The 15,418-nt window shown below is 41.5% G+C and overlaps 3 protein-coding genes across 5 annotated transcripts in view; 2 read left to right on the top strand and 1 right to left on the bottom strand.

Annotated features, from left to right (window-relative positions):
- dock10 (dedicator of cytokinesis 10) overlaps positions 1-3,847 on the top strand; it is a 66,418-nt gene extending 62,571 nt beyond the window's left edge. For 2 of the 3 annotated variants that reach the window (XM_069668724.1, XM_069668727.1), the window contains exons 51-56: positions 191-337; positions 450-660; positions 748-938; positions 1,011-1,111; positions 2,372-2,510; positions 2,923-3,847. In XM_069668724.1, coding sequence (XP_069524825.1) covers positions 191-337; positions 450-660; positions 748-938; positions 1,011-1,111; positions 2,372-2,510; positions 2,923-2,970 — 837 coding nt within the window. In that variant the 3' untranslated portion in view covers positions 2,971-3,847. Of the gene's footprint in view, positions 1-190; positions 338-449; positions 661-747; positions 939-1,010; positions 1,112-2,371; positions 2,511-2,686; positions 2,760-2,922 lie in introns of all 3 variants that reach the window. The other variant, XM_069668726.1, reaches the window with a different exon arrangement.
- A 2,880-nt stretch (positions 3,848-6,727) lies between these two features.
- On the top strand, positions 6,728-8,274 carry LOC138597427 (putative coiled-coil domain-containing protein 195). The gene is made up of 3 exons (XM_069669025.1): positions 6,728-7,034; positions 7,797-8,007; positions 8,145-8,274. The coding sequence occupies exons 1-3, from the start codon at positions 6,728-6,730 to the stop codon at positions 8,272-8,274; spliced, it is 648 nt and encodes a 215-aa protein (XP_069525126.1).
- Positions 8,275-10,671: 2,397 nt separating this feature from the next.
- On the bottom strand, positions 10,672-15,370 carry cep57 (centrosomal protein 57). Its single transcript, XM_069668821.1, has 11 exons — positions 15,219-15,370; positions 14,646-14,826; positions 14,105-14,299; positions 13,899-14,020; positions 13,620-13,748; positions 12,545-12,622; positions 12,290-12,385; positions 12,078-12,164; positions 11,753-11,979; positions 11,526-11,670; positions 10,672-11,448 (listed from the first exon to the last, which is right to left on the bottom strand). The coding sequence occupies exons 1-11, from the start codon at positions 15,264-15,266 to the stop codon at positions 11,272-11,274; spliced, it is 1,485 nt and encodes a 494-aa protein (XP_069524922.1). The 5' UTR covers positions 15,267-15,370; the 3' UTR covers positions 10,672-11,271.
- Between the last annotated feature and the right edge of the window lie 48 nt (positions 15,371-15,418).

The raw sequence follows: 15,418 nt of genomic DNA, 5'->3' as shown, positions 1-15,418 counted from the left end.
CAGAACTAACACTTGTTTTGGCCTGTGTAAAAGACACCACTAGGGGGCGGCGTAAAATAAGACTGACAGCGTGTGAGAGAACAAAAGCAACATGATTGAACTAACAGCCATATTGTAAATGTATCAGCCTTTGCTAATAAGTATACGCATTTGTGTGTATGTGTGTGTGTGTGTGTGTGTGTTCTTGCAGGGTTTCTTCGAGGAGGAGGAGAGCAAAGAGTTCATCTACAAGGAGCCGAAGCTGACAGGGCTGTCAGAAATCTCCCAGAGATTACTCAAACTCTACTCAGACAAGTTTGGAGCTGATAACGTTAAGATGATCCAGGACTCCAATAAGGTAATTACAGAGAAATTAAAGCTGAATGATTTGCCTTGCTGCTTATCGGAGAATCACTGGTTTCTGGATTTAAACTTTCACTAACTTATTCAAACTTTCTTTAAAAAAACAGGTAAATCCCAAAGACCTGGACCCTAAGTTTGCCTACATTCAGGTGACCTACGTTGTGCCCTTCTTCGACGAGAAAGAGCAACAGGACAAAAGGACAGACTTTGAGAGGCATCACAACATCAACCGCTTTGTGTTTGAGACGCCGTTCACTCTGTCAGGGAAGAAACACGGAGACGTGGAGGAGCAGTGCAAGAGACGCACCATACTGACCAGTAAATACAAACACCTACAAAACAAACATTCATATATCAGTTCTATTCCTGTCCTTACAACTTACCGGTACATGTCCTGATCTTCAGCGAGTTCCAGCTTCCCCTACCTGAAGAAGCGCATCCAGGTGGTGGAGCAGCAGAGCACAGAAATGAACCCGATCGAGGTGGCCATCGATGAGATGTCACGTAAAGTCTCAGAGCTCAACCAGCTGTGCAACATGGAGGAGGTGGACATGATCCGGCTGCAGCTGAAACTGCAGGGCAGCGTCAGCGTCAAGGTGAGAATTAGTGCTAAACATTTGGATGAATTAAGGTGCTTTGTTTGGTCTCACCTGATCTTCTCCTTCCAGGTGAATGCCGGGCCCATGGCTTACGCCAGAGCGTTTTTAGAGGAGAAGAATGCCAAGAAATATCCAGACAACCAGGTCAAACTGCTCAAGGAGATCTTCAGGTAGGATTTACTGCACAGTTCACGCAATATGTAGTGATTTTTTCCCCATAGCGTTACACAGTAGCTATTTTAATTTGAGTGTCCACTGTAAGCATCTGATAACAAATCAATCTATCAAGCCGAATCCACCTACTGATAATTAAACCAAATGTAGCTGTTATTTTAGGTGATGCAAGGGCACATGGTAAATGTAGTTTATGCATCCATAGTTCCAAAGATTCAGTTGCTGAAATCAGCATATTTCTTTAGAAATACCACAGAATGTGAAAACTAATCCTTAGAAAAGTAATTACTTATGCTTATCAATATTTAAAGGAAGAAAAGGAAACACCAATATCAGAAACACTGTCCTGCATTTTATTCAGGGATGTGAACTCCCAGGAGCCAAGTGCACCAGCTGGGCGTAAAAAAAAAAGGTCTTATCTTTGACGTCTGACTTGGCGACGACCGACTTCTTGATTAGAATTTACACTGAGTGCACAAAGCCTAACTGACACCGGTCGTAGCTGCGCCCAGTCTTGTGATGCATGTCCACATGAACACTCACAAAGCAGTGAATGTTGCCAAGCAACAAACTTCTCCACTCTAACTTCTCCCATCCAATTTTCTTCTCAAGATATGCATAACGCAAAACAAAAGTAAAGAAAACAATATTTTACAGATAGCGAAATAAGGAAACTCGTAGAGTTGTATGAAGAACATAAAAATGTTCTCACAACAAAACTGAACAACACACACACACAAAAAACAAAAGCTGTCGACAAGGACATGAATCACCGCTGCAATCAATAATGATATTGTTTTGAAAAGCCCCATTGGCATCAAATCTGAACTCAATCAGCACCTGCAGGACGGAGCCTGCGCCGCGTTTCTGTCCGACACATGCTGAAGCTGAGGGGAGAGAGCGTACGCCCAGCTGGTGCACTCGGCCCCAGATGATTTAAGGCCAAGTTTTAGGGCATAATAAGTTATGATAATAACTTTCTTACACTAAGTCAAACTATTGTTGTCAAATACATGTAAATAAAAGAGAAAACTACCTTAATTGAGTGCATCTTCTATTTGATTTTGGCCCTAATTTACCTCAGGATTTATAAATGCAACAATCTGTAAGTCCTACAGTGTAAAAAGTAATCAGGCAAAACTGTTTAAATTTTTACAAGTCCTTACGTGGATCACTAAAGGTTGGGTTCAGTGGTATTATTTACAACATTTATAATCATTCCTTTCAGTAAGTGCGTCCTTGTGTGCCCCCTGCAGGCAGTTTGCAGAAGCCTGCGGTCAGGCTTTGGATGTGAACGAGCGTCTGATTAAGGAGGACCAGCTGGAGTACCAGGAGGAGATGAGGGCTCACTACAGGGACATGCTGACGGAGCTGTCAGGCATCATGAATGAGCAGGTCTCACTATGCAACACTCATTAAGTGGCTTTAGTTTTACCGCACTGTTGTTGTTTTGTATCATGGCATAATGTGTGTCATCTTCCCCTATGCTTTGTCGTATGATTCATTTTGCATTTTCATGAACATCAGCTCCTGTTCTCTTTCCGTCTTTTCAAACTTCTCTCTCATTACAGCTGCAAAAACGTCTTCTTGCTGCCAGTGTTTCATCTCTCTCTGCCAGCTCTCTGTCCACTCTTTCTAAGACTGGTATGTCATGTCATCACATTCCTTCCATGAAAGGAACATTTCTACATGCTTACTTCACTTTATCCCGTCCCTCATGTCTGCCTCTCCTAAGCTATCTAAGAGCCAAAAGTCCTGATGTGTTTTTATGTTCCAATGCACCTTTTTTATTCCTCCTCTTGTCCAGATTCCTCACACAAGACAACCAGGAACGGAGCGGCACAGCGCCTACTGAACGGCCAGTAGCCTCACAAAAAGAAGGACATTTTTTCCCCCTGAATGTCTTTGGAGCACCGGTATGAGCCTCATTGTGGAACTCGTGGAACTGTGACTGATGGCATTTGTAGAGAAAAGAAGGGAAGAAGAAGAAGTGTGTAGACTGTGGTCGTGATAGTCTGTAGTCCTGTGGTTGAACGTTGACTATCTCCAGTTAGAGGCCAGGCCGCTGGACTGTTAGCTACTGTTTGTTTTTGGTTTTAGAGACTCGATCCGTGCCGTATGGATTCCCCCGCCCTGCCAACTGACTCATCAGCTTACACACTGACAGACACCCACAAACAGACGCATACAACCACACAAACACACAACATGCGCCTTCTCTCCACAACCCTGTCCCTTTAGAGAACAGTGACCTTACTGAGCTTGAGGTGCGTTCAGCTGTGAGTGTAAAATAAAGCTTTTGGTGCATTTTAATGATAGTTTTTACATTTTTCCTGTGAGGTAAGATTGTGCTTCAGACTTCAGCAGAACTTGTACGATGATTAATGTGAAAAAAAAAGGGTTTCGATTACAGGTCTTTAGCTAACAAGCATTTGAAGAGTTGAACGCACCTCACGTTCCTGTTTGAATGTAGAGCAGCTCCACATTGCTACTTTGTATCCTTGCTAACGTTCTGGAAATATCAGCCTGCCGATTTTCAAACGGAAACAAAAAAATACTTATGTTTTGTAACATTTTTATGATTGGATTTGCATTGTTACTGTTATTATTTCCTGTACTGTTTTGAATTGTAAATAAGAAATATTAATATTTAAAATGTTTGAAATGTTTCTTTTTATAAAATATACAATATATAAATATTTGTTTAGCTGAATTTAAAAAAAAGAACAAAAACTAAGTTTTATGTATAACATTTAAATAAAATTTTGTTAATGTCCAAAGTCCATGTTTAGATCTCATTTTCTATCTGCTGTCCTGAAATTAGTGTGGCTTCATCTGGCATGGCAGTTAGACTTCATATCACACTTCCTCTCCCTATACTGTAGTTTGTGTCACTTAGTATATTCATGGCTTCAAATAGTGTCTTTGCTGCAGCTGTGCACACCAGCTCCTCATATCCTAATGTGGTAGCAGCTCGTTAAAGATAATTTCGAGGTCCTTTATCTACACAATAGATGGAAATATGTGAAATAGAAAAGTTTGATGACCAGCCTGAAACAAAGAAGCAGAAAAATGACTTTTTGCCTTCGTCCATCATGCAGAAGATCATAGACCACTGATATAATTTTTTGAAATCCATTAGCTCCTAATAAGTATTTTGTTACTTATTTTAACACATCCATCCATCCATTATTTATACCGCTTATCCTGTGCAGGGTTGCGGGGGGCTGGAGTCTATCCCAGCTGTCCGGGCGAGACAGAAAACCTTCCACACTTCCACAGCAATTTTAGAGTCACCAATGAGCCTAATACGCAAACATGTTAACTCCAACTAACGGCCCGATACATCGGAACCGGGATCTGAACCAGGAACCTTCTAGCTGTGAGGCAATAGCACTGCACCACCGTGCAGCCCTTTTTAATACATACATTTGAAATATACTTTTGTACCTTCCATTCTTCTTTCTTCAGTTGTCTACCATAGTTTTCACAGGACTAGAGATCACCCGAGTAACATAATATATACATGTATGTTTTTTTGTCATACATAATCATTTTAGATCCCCAGAGAGGTATTTAGCTTCAGGGTTGTCTCGTCATCTCCTTCCACCATCAGTGTCACAGGAAGTTTTTCTTTACATCCATGGTTCTCAACTGGTGAGTCGGGACCCAAAAGTGGGTCGCGGGCTGCTTTCAGTTGGTCGCGGTTGTGTGGATGAAAAAAAAATGTGTGGCAAAAAGTCTGCTGCGCTTTTACTTTGAAGGACTTTCCTGTGATGTGCGTGCAGTAATACTGTAGTTTATTCACACTCCATTGGGTAATCCCAGCTACAGTTACATTTACATTCTTAAAACTTGATGAGCCCTACAGTAGTTGCATTTATGTTGCGTTTTTGAGTTTATTTCTGTTGGAAAAAGGCAGCTAATTAAATGGATTGTAGAGGGAATATGTTCTTCATATGCTCTGCCATCTGCTGCTCATTTTGCTTGACTATTATACTGTTGTGTTTAGTGAAGTTGACATACTGTGATGTTTCGTTCCATCTCAGGTCCAAAGTGCACCATTTTTCATTAAATAGTGGTGGAAAATTTACAGAAATTTAAGGCAAGACCGGCTGGGCTGTCTCCACTGTGTTCCCCCTGCAGCTCTGCTTCCCTTTGTGCTTTACATCTTCATTGTCGACTCTAAATTGTGAACATAAGTGGAGCATCAGCAACACTGTTTTACTAGTGTATGGATGGCTAACATGCAATCTGCTAAGAGGAAATTAAGCACATGCTCTGACACACCACTTCTCTATGGGATCTGGTATCAGTTTTTTCCAATTGCTGGGTATAATTACTGACCATGCAGAGCGAGCAGCAGAGTGCTTCTTTATTTATTGATGCTAAGCCCGGGGTTTAGGGCCCTGCACATAAAAAGAGGTTAAGTGGGCCTGAACCTGCAGTTTGTTCTAAAAGACAGCATGCAGTCCTCTGTCTCTTATACGTGTCTGGCTTTATACCTGCCTGACAAACTCGCTGACACATTTACAGCTCTGTGTCTACACTCTCCCTCTGCGCTCGCAGCAGATTGAGTTTCACTGACCTCCTGCCTCTTCTTCAAAGACATCACAGTCAGTCAGTCAGTCTTCCTCTCCTCCTCCTCCTCTCTCTCGCCTCCCTCCCTCTCTGCAGCCGACTTTGTGAACCAGAAAGAGGGGGCTGATTGGGTTTCTCTCCTGTACGGACTGGCTTATGTGTGCCTGTCTGTCTTCCTCCCTGTGGCCTCGACACTGGCCGGGTCGGGTTGCTCTGAGCCAGGATATAAACAAAATAAACCTACCTGATTGTTGCTCACCCTGGCTACCTTTAACATATGATATTTTAAAGTGTGTGGGCGGTGTTATACCTCTTTTTGCATCCTGAGGTACAGGTGCACTCCGAGACAGTCTGGTCTGCCCATGAGGGGTCACAACCTGTGACTGCATGAGCTTCATTGCAGCACCCGGCCACCTAAGGAAGCCCCATTGAGAGTTATATGTTATTTTTTGTCTGTTGCAGTGATTCCTTCTCTTAACATTTATCAATCGCCTGTTTTGTTTATAAAAGGTTATCTTTGGCATCACAATTAAGACTGAGAGAATACTGGAAGGTTGCCTTTTCTCAGTTTCTTTCCTAGATTTATCTTCCCTGACAGATTTAATTAATAATTTACCAGGAGGATATTGTAATCCCAGCAGACAACGGGAAGAGTGAGGTGCCAAAAAATCTCATCTTTCCCATCTTCTCTTCAGGTAGAAAATGAAGCTGCCATGCACGTTAGAGGACCAAAAATGTGTCCAAAACTTTTTCTATTTCAGTGATCCTGCAGCTTTTCTAAGTCTCCCGCCATGCAAGCTCTCTCGCAGTGCACATTTCATTTCCGACCCCTGCTTAGTTTTCCTGAAACTGGACGCCGGAGCTGATAAATAAAACATCTTCGTGTGCTGCTGGCTGATCACCGGAGCCCTTTCAGCTGTATAAGTGGTGAAAGGCGACATAATCTTCCTCAGAACAAGATCCGGACTGAGATTGGGCGCACAGGCACACAGCAGGAGGACCACAACACTTAAACCGCCTCGGGAGCAAGGATGTTAGAGCCCCAGCAGCACAGCGAGCTCCTCCTGCATGACTCTCCTCCGGTGTTTGGGAAGCCGTGGTACTGGCAGCGCAGCAGCAGCGCCATGGAGAGCACGCGCAGCCTGGCGCACGTCATCATGGAGATGCGCGATGAAATAAAGAAGCTGGAGGAAGAGAACCGAGAGCTAAGAGGGGACTACGGTCAGCGGACAGTTGGGGAAGGAAGCGTGGTGTCTTCAGCAGGAGAGCAGCCGGAAAACCCCTATGTGAACCTGAGGAGGAATGCGTCTGCGCCTGTCCTGGAGAGACAGTACAAAGGTAAGAGGACAGCCCTTACTGCGCAGGTGGTTGTTTTTTGAGAAAGTGATCTGTTTTTATCAGAATCATGGTATAAATGTAGAAGTCTTTGATTGAACTCAGCTTTCACTTCCCATAACGCTGTTAGAACCTGTTTTAATTAAGGTATATGGAAAGAATATTTATTTTTTAAAGGATAACTTCAACAATTTAGGATTACAATTTCATCACGTTTGGTGTAATACAAGAGACAGATTTAAAGTAAAAATATATCATGATTTCCTAATTTTACCTGTTAGAACAGGTAAAACAACAAAAACCACAGATCCTACATTTCCCATAATGCAATAGCATCTTAGTGGCAAGCACTCCAGTGGTTTATCATCACACTTTCTTGAAGTTTGATTATTTAAAAAGGACAGATTACAAGTAACTCTTACTCCTTGGTATTGGTCAAACTTTCAAAAACCCAGGATCCTACATTTCCCATAATGCAACTCAATCTGATTGCACATTCATCCTGATTTCACTCCTTAATATTGGTCAAACTTAAAAGAAAAAAAAAATCCCTGGATCCTACATTTCCCATAATGCAACTTACTCAATCCAATCACACTTCCATACTGATTTTACTCCTTAGTATTGGTCAAACTTTCAAAAACATTGGGTCCTACATTTCCCATAATGCAACTCACTAACCTTTTATTGAAACATTTTTAACAAAGTGTAATTTTTAATCACAGCAAGGGCCAAAAATCTAAGAATGATCATGTGATTTTGCAGAGAACACCGTCATGACAGTCCGGAGGTACTCTATAAGCTCCAACCTGTCCGGCGTGACCATGAGAGAGGGAGTGGCCGACAGGGCACAGCGGAGAGAGTCAGGATGGGGACGACTACAAGAAGACATCCAGCAGGGGAAAGACATCTTTGGAAACACAGCCAGAGAAGTTACCAACAGGCACTCCCTGCAGGAATACGTGCACAAAAACAGGTACAGAGAAATGTAACTTTAAGTTTGGTTTAAGGAGGTTTTTCTTTCATGTATTTGCTTTGTTGTATATATGGAGCTCTATTTTCTCAGCTGTAGCTTTGTAGATATAAAACGCTTGTGTCTCTCTGACCTTTTAGGGCCAAGGTAAAAACCGTCACCTTCCTTTTACCTGTGGACGACATTTACACCAGCAGGCCGGTTCTTACAAAGCACCAGGAGGAGCGGAAAATCACAGAGCTGGCCTCCATATCTGAGACAGACTCTTGAGAGAGGAACCTTTAAAAGACTTTGGATGTGGACCATGAGACAAAGCGCACACATGAACCGAGCCTCTGAGGGCCTAAAAACAGGTTAGCCTCTTCTTCATTTAGGTCAGAGCAAACTGGGGCTCTTACTGTGCCAGCCAGCAGACCGATTTTATCACACCTGACCACACAAACAGAAGACTCTGGTTACAGGTGTTTGTTTTCATCCGGCCATGGCGATCCAGGCCCGGTCAACGGCGATGACACCCGGGGGCCCTCCGCAGCGAGGATCAGATGTCTGGACTCCTCTCTGAACCTGGGTGTCTTTATGGAGAGCAGGTGACAGGCCTTTTACAGACGATTGTGGTCACTGACTCAGACCTCGTGAGCAACTTCAAGCTCATGACTAATTCATCTGTGTTTCTTTTTCACCATGTAAACTTAAATGGGTCGTCAAGGGGGGCGTGTGTGTTCAAACATGTGACCTGTTTCCTGACAGTGTTTCTAAAGAGACTCTGAAAGTCTCTGCTTTCATGTACGGAAGGCTCCTGTAAATATAACCAGTGTTTGACATATGAATGTACATTATAGTAAGGCACCTTTAACAGTCATTGTAAGCTATTACCTGTAATATATGCAGTGTTATGAATAGTTATGATACATTTAAGATGCTCATTTATTGTAAGCATCATATTTTGCCTTTGTCCTTATTATGGGTCAGTTTGAAATTTCAAAATAAAACAGTAAAATTAAATTCAAGAATTTACATGATTGGATATATAACAGCAGTTTGTGAAAGTGGGGAAATAACATTTTATTATTATGATGCTGCCAATTAAACGAATGAAGGCAAAACTATGGGAATAATCTAAAAGGACATACAGAAGATAAAACCAGCTTTTATTCTAGTGCTTTTTAGTACCAGGCACAATGTGGTAGCGTCCCCTGAGGTCTCAATGATAGTGGAGAAGCATGGCACCATCAGGTTTCCTCTCCATCCGAAATGCGTGTGCATTCATTTCCTGCAAGAATGAAACAATTAATTAATTATACACAACAGTTTTTTCCCGCATTAATTTAAAGGAAAAACTAAATAAAACAGAACACTTATGGTATAGGAGCAGGCACCTTGTGGGAGAGGGCGAGGTAGCTATGACATGCATCCCAACTCTCAGTGAAGTCTCAGAGTCTGCAGCATGTGACCATAGCCTGAGTGTTTGCAAAACCCAAAGAAATATTCTCCAAACAGCCCCAAAGCACGGACACATCTGCCAATCAAAAAAGTGACCAAAAGTCTGTTTATAAATACTGAAATGAAACATGAATATGCAAGCTTCTGCTACTAACTGCAGGGTGAGTTCATCCTCATTAACTTCACATGTCAGGAAGGAATCCTGGACTCCAGCTTCCTCCCTGTACACGATGGTGATGATGAGTGTTTTTATTATCATATTAACAAAGAGGATAAAATGAAGATATAGTGTAACAAATCCGCATAGTACTATTTATGTATTTATTCTCTTAGCTGAGCTTGATCCACGTCTCATCAAACGTTTTTAACTAGCTGCAATTTCAAACAGGTGTTGAGTCACTGCTGATGACATCCAGGTAAAGGGAAGCTTGCAGAGTAGGTCTGGTGACTCACGGTTATACAGAAGCCACAAGTATATACCCAAAAGGAACATAATATACCATGTAATTACTCTCTGCAGATAATCCAGCCATAAAGCCTGGATGATGTCCCCACCGACTGGAATAGATATCCAGTTCTTTAGGCTGCAGTTGTATGAATGAGACTCACAGCTGGGGCCTACAGAGACAGACAGACCGGAGCTGGAGTCTCTGCCGTAAGGTGCTGAAATCTACTATTAGTCCTGTATATTCCACAACCTAAGAAACACCAACAAGATACTACTTAGGGTAAATGCAATATTATGTTATGTTACTCAGTTGCAATCAATAAGTAGGATAGGGTTTATTTGTTTAATCTTTGGCATATCAAATCTGGGTAATTTATTGTTAGTGACAAATTTAAGTTTTTTCTATTTTGAAATCGACTGTTTTCCAAATCTGTTATGGTTCAAAATATGTATTAAAATATTAAATATATAGATTCATTAACTGATTAAAGGCTACATCCATTTTTTGTTAAATCAGAGTTTTCTGCTTCCCCCCTTTTTTAAAAACAAGACCATGTAAAGTTAAGGGTCAACGTTAGGAATAAACACATAATGTATTATAATTAAAGCTGCACTTTACATTAATAATTAACTGAATATGTTATATGAAAGTGTAAACGTGCCATATTAAAGTAACATTTATGTGTTAACATTTATGATGCAATGGTCTCCATGAAAAGCTATAATTAAAGAAACAGCACATGTAGTCTTACACAAACATAAATACTTTAATTCTCAGAGAAATACGTTTCACTCAAAAAGAGATCACCCATGATTGTCGAAAAATATCTGCCGAAATAACTTTGAAGAAATATATTCTGATCACACAAACTGCAACCAGTCGTTTTAACAAATATAACACAGTGTTTTTCAGGTCCTCCAGCATATCATGAGACTCGTCAAGTTTCAGAAACATGTATGAAACCATGTCATCACTTCAGTTTCTTTACACTTAAAGTACCTGCTGCATCAAGCAACACAGAGGGGTTTCTGCACCAGGAGATTTTGGCTTCCTTAAAAAATACATATTATAAGGTTGTCATCATAAATTAGATCCTGTGGTTTTGAGTGTTAGTGCCCCCTGCTGGTGAAAGATTTACACATTAAGGAAAAAACAGAGGGACATCAGGCAAATGTTTGAGGTAACAGCTCCATGAAATACAAAATGCACATAGGCTGGTAGTTTAGGTGTTACATAGGTCATATGTCCATGAACAGTTTTAGATTGGTCTGTGATATGCAGTCGTGATCATCACTCAGATGGTGAAATAAAGGCTGTAGGAATGTAGGAAGCGCCAACAAAGTGGATCTAGCATGCCGTGTTCATGTCCAGGTGGGTTTCAGGGCCGTAATGAGGTCTGCAGAGCCTTCATGTCCCTCAGCAGCCTCAGGTTCGTCCTGCTTCTCTCTCCTGGTCGAACTTTGAGGGCTCCAGCAGAGCGACCTCTAGTGGACACTGTGGTCGTCACCCTCACCTTATTCTGCCTGGATTCAGCTTCTTTTCTTAACTTCTTTATCTAAAGGAGGGAAGAAAATAAACCTCGTATTTGCAGTTGGGTTATGCGTGAGCTGATGTTTTTGCGTGAGAACCCACCTGTGTTTTGTGTCTGTAGAGCTTACTGATCTGCTCTCCTTTCCTCTCCATCTTCAGCAGCAGCCTCTCCTGCTCCCTCAGAAGCTCTTTCCTTTCCTCTTCGGACACACTGGCCTCCACCTGCCTCATCAGCTCCTCCTGCTCCCTTCAAACACACACAGTGAATAAAGTTTAACACCTCTCTGAACAATTCAATCCTTATAGATCGCTCGTGCAACTACACTCACAGGCTCATGAGGCGCAGCTCCTCCTGCAGCGCCTGTAAGAGGTCTGATAGCTCCTCTTCACTAGCAGAGGAGGACGAAGAAGAGGAAGTGTCTGAACACCTGCGGCTGCCTGCCTCGTAGCTGTTGTTAGATAGGACTCGGCTGTTGCAGAGGTGTGGCTGGTGTCGCTTCAGGAGAGACAGAACTGACTGGACGTTAGCTCGGACGGAGTGGCTGCAGCCCACTGACTGAGATCAGAGAGGAGACAGAGAGCGACAGTGTGAGGGAAGAGCTGGATTGATCTCTATTTTAATCCAATACTAAACCTCATGCATGCCCATCGTACCGTTCCTGCAACAAAAGGCACATCTCTGAGGCTCAATCTGTAATGTGGCTGTGTGTAAGACTGCTGTGGTGAGGATGGTGACTGCTTCTGGAAAGAGACAATCAACATAACAAAAATAAGATCCACAGGAAAATGCTTATTTAGGGAATCTGCAACTAAGGATGTTTTTTTATTATCGGTTCATCATCCAAAATATTTCACTTTGTCTTTACCTTTGAATTGGACATCTTCTCTTTGTGCTGTCTGGAAGACAGGCAGGGAGACACTGACTGCAGCAGGATCCTATTGGCCTCCAGACCTGTCTGCAGCTGAGGACACACGTTAAATAAGTGTGGATATGTTTCAAGTGTACACTAAAACAACAGACTAAGCTTCCATTCAGGTTAAAAATACATTAAAATAGTGAGTTTAGTGACTTGTTAGTGTAAATGAAGCTGAAGAGGAATACAAATCAAAGCCTGAGTTACCTGATTGGCTTTGTCCTGGACCAGCTTCCTCTGGTGCTCCTCCTCCAGCAGTTTCATCTCCAGCTCCTGAATCTTCATCTGACACATTCAGAAACACACAATCGTCATTATTATTAAAATATATATATAATATATATGAGATCATTTATCCTTTTTTTCCTTTTGTCCCACCAGAGTTATTATAGTTTTGAAATGTTGTAGTTTTAGTTTTACGAGTTCATAAGTAGTTTTACTTTTATTTTGAGGAATTGACTAGTTTTAATTTAGTTTTAATTTAGCTTCTGTGTTAGTTTTAGTTTTTTAGGTATTAAGAGGAAAGCCTTGATTTAAAGCTGAAAAGGTTAGGATGAAAGAATGCAGGACATCAAATATGGTTTTCATTAGGCCTTTATTAGGCCAGAGTCTCTGGAGAAGTCAAACAGAGCAGGACAAAGTGGTAGCTATAGCAACCACAGTGTGAATCGAACCTGCAGTTCTATTGAGTTTGTGTTGTTCATTGTAGTTTTTATTTCATTTTAGTTTTTTAGAAAATGTTTGTTTTTATTTTTATTTTAGTTAATAAAATTATTTTTTCACTGTTAGTTGTAGTTTGAAACCCTTTAAAATAAGTCAATGTCTACTTTCGAACCCTCGTGAACCCTGCAATCAGTTTAACCAATGAGGGATTTTTCTAGGTTTAATTGAGGCAAAAAGAGGTATAAGAATTTAGTATTTTACAAGAAAACTGCTAAATTTAAGGGAAATGTAAACATTTTTGTTTTCTTATGACTTTAATTAACTTGGAACCCCCTCACGATATCCTCAGAGCCTTTGGGCTGGTCCTGACCCACAGATTGTTAACTATAGCTCTAAATTCTAGACCATACATGTTTATGCCGATGGAGCAAAGCTTCACTGAAGTTTGTAAAGTAAGAGATCATCAATATCTAGTTTGTTTCATTTGCATACAGACAGGCTTTGACCACACTTGATGAATAATTCATTTGGTCTCAACAGAAATGCACAATTCTGGATCAAGGCAGCTCAGTAGTTAAGGTAAAAAACGACTATTAATTCACTGTGTCTTTGTGTGTACCTCAGCGCTGTTTTGTGTGCGCATCAGCCGAAGATACTCCAGCTCCAGTCGCTCCAGCTTCTCCAACTGGGCATGCTCAGACACTGCGTTAGCCTGTTTGTCGGCTGACTTGGCTGTCTCCATGGAAACCTAAAAATGTAGACAACAATTAAAACAGTTATACAGATCTACTAATTTATACATGAGATACTTTTAGTGTAAAATGTTGCACTCATGCATGTTTTTGTGTATCTGTAACATCTCTATTACAGCCTGCGACACTAAAAACCCTGAGTTAACCTGCTGTTTGAGCAGGCTGGTCCTGTCTGCCTTTGCACTGCGCAGCATCCTCCTCATGTGATCCAGCTGTCGCTCCAGCTTCACACAGCGAGACTCAGCAGCAGCCAGATGGGTGATTAACACTGTGGAGAAAAACAATAGGATTAAACAGGGAAGAAAAAAAAATTACCATTAACTTAAAAGTAATATTCCATTCATTCACCCACCTTGATTGCAGTTGGACTGGCCCTTTATCTCATTTTCTGTGTCTGTCTGATCATTTAAAAGTCTCCGTGTGACTTTATCCCTCTGCAGATGTGATGCATCTTTCCCCATAGTTCGCATACTGAGATCAGCATTTCCTTTCTCCAACTCCAACCTCCTGATCTTTTCCTGGAGGTTCCTCAAGGCAGACAGGATCGCTACACAACGCACACATGAGTATTGTGTGTGAGAGATAAGGAACAAGAATGTACAAGAGGGGATAAACTGACTGCGTTAAAATAAGGTGTGATTATAGTCATAGTGTAATATCATTAGATTTTTAGGTTTGGTTTGAAGGATGGGAGTCCTGGACATAGGGGGACATCAGGATAATGGGAAAGGATGAATAGATGCCAGTGCAGCTGAGACATTCAAGTAGTGCGGCATCATGTTGCACATGCTGTAACCATGGAGCTCTGAAACACCACAATACCTGAATGGAAACTTTGTGCAGGGACAACAACCCACAAACACATACACACACATGTACAAGTTAAAAGTTACCTGCACTGCTGGTCTCTGGGAATGCCTTTCTAGGTGATGATGGGCGCAGCGACTGATGTGTGCGTGTTAGAGGAGTGTGATGCACAAGTGTGTTGATGAATGGACGGTGAGCAGGGTACTCTTTATAAGATGTGAGTGACAGGCTGTCAGATATGACTCCACTGGGTGGTGGGCAGAGCTCCTGCAGAGAAACAGAGCTAAATGTTGTGATACTGTAGATATCTATAGTTTATTTTCAACACTGATATCTACAATATATCAGTTGTGAGTAAATTGTTATGGAATTAGCGGCCTCATCATGAGAAAGAACCAGCAAATAAAGTGCACAAAGTGAAATGAATACAAAAAAGCATATTTCCATGAGCTCAAGGTTACAACATATTTTTTTACCCTGTTCAAATACATAGTTGAAACTTCAGTATATATTCTAGGTCTGCAACATCAGCTGGTCTGCGTAGTAGGAACTGCTGCTAGGTTGCATTTTAGCTAACTCTACGGCGAATACAAACAGTTTAAAGCTAACAACTTCAATCCTTCCTTCAAGTCATATAAGGCAAAATGTTGTGAAGCTACCTTCTCCCGCGTAGAGTCAGCAGCGGCTGTTTTTGACAGGCTCTCCATTGAAATGCAGCCAATCCAGGTTGTGCCGAACCCGTTATCAAAATATGCTAATGTTAGTTTAACGTAGAGTTATAGCCCAGCCCTTTTTAATTACGACTGGTAGCCTGCTAGCTAAGCACTGTTTCTACAGCTACCAGATGCTAATATGGGTT

The sequence above is a fragment of the Semicossyphus pulcher genome, unplaced genomic scaffold (assembly GCF_022749685.1).
Source record: "Semicossyphus pulcher isolate SPU_LCO1_2020_fin unplaced genomic scaffold, fSemPul1.0.p SCAF_19, whole genome shotgun sequence".
NCBI lineage: Eukaryota > Metazoa > Chordata > Actinopteri > Labriformes > Labridae > Semicossyphus > Semicossyphus pulcher.
This window is presented reverse-complemented; position numbering and strand designations above follow the sequence as displayed.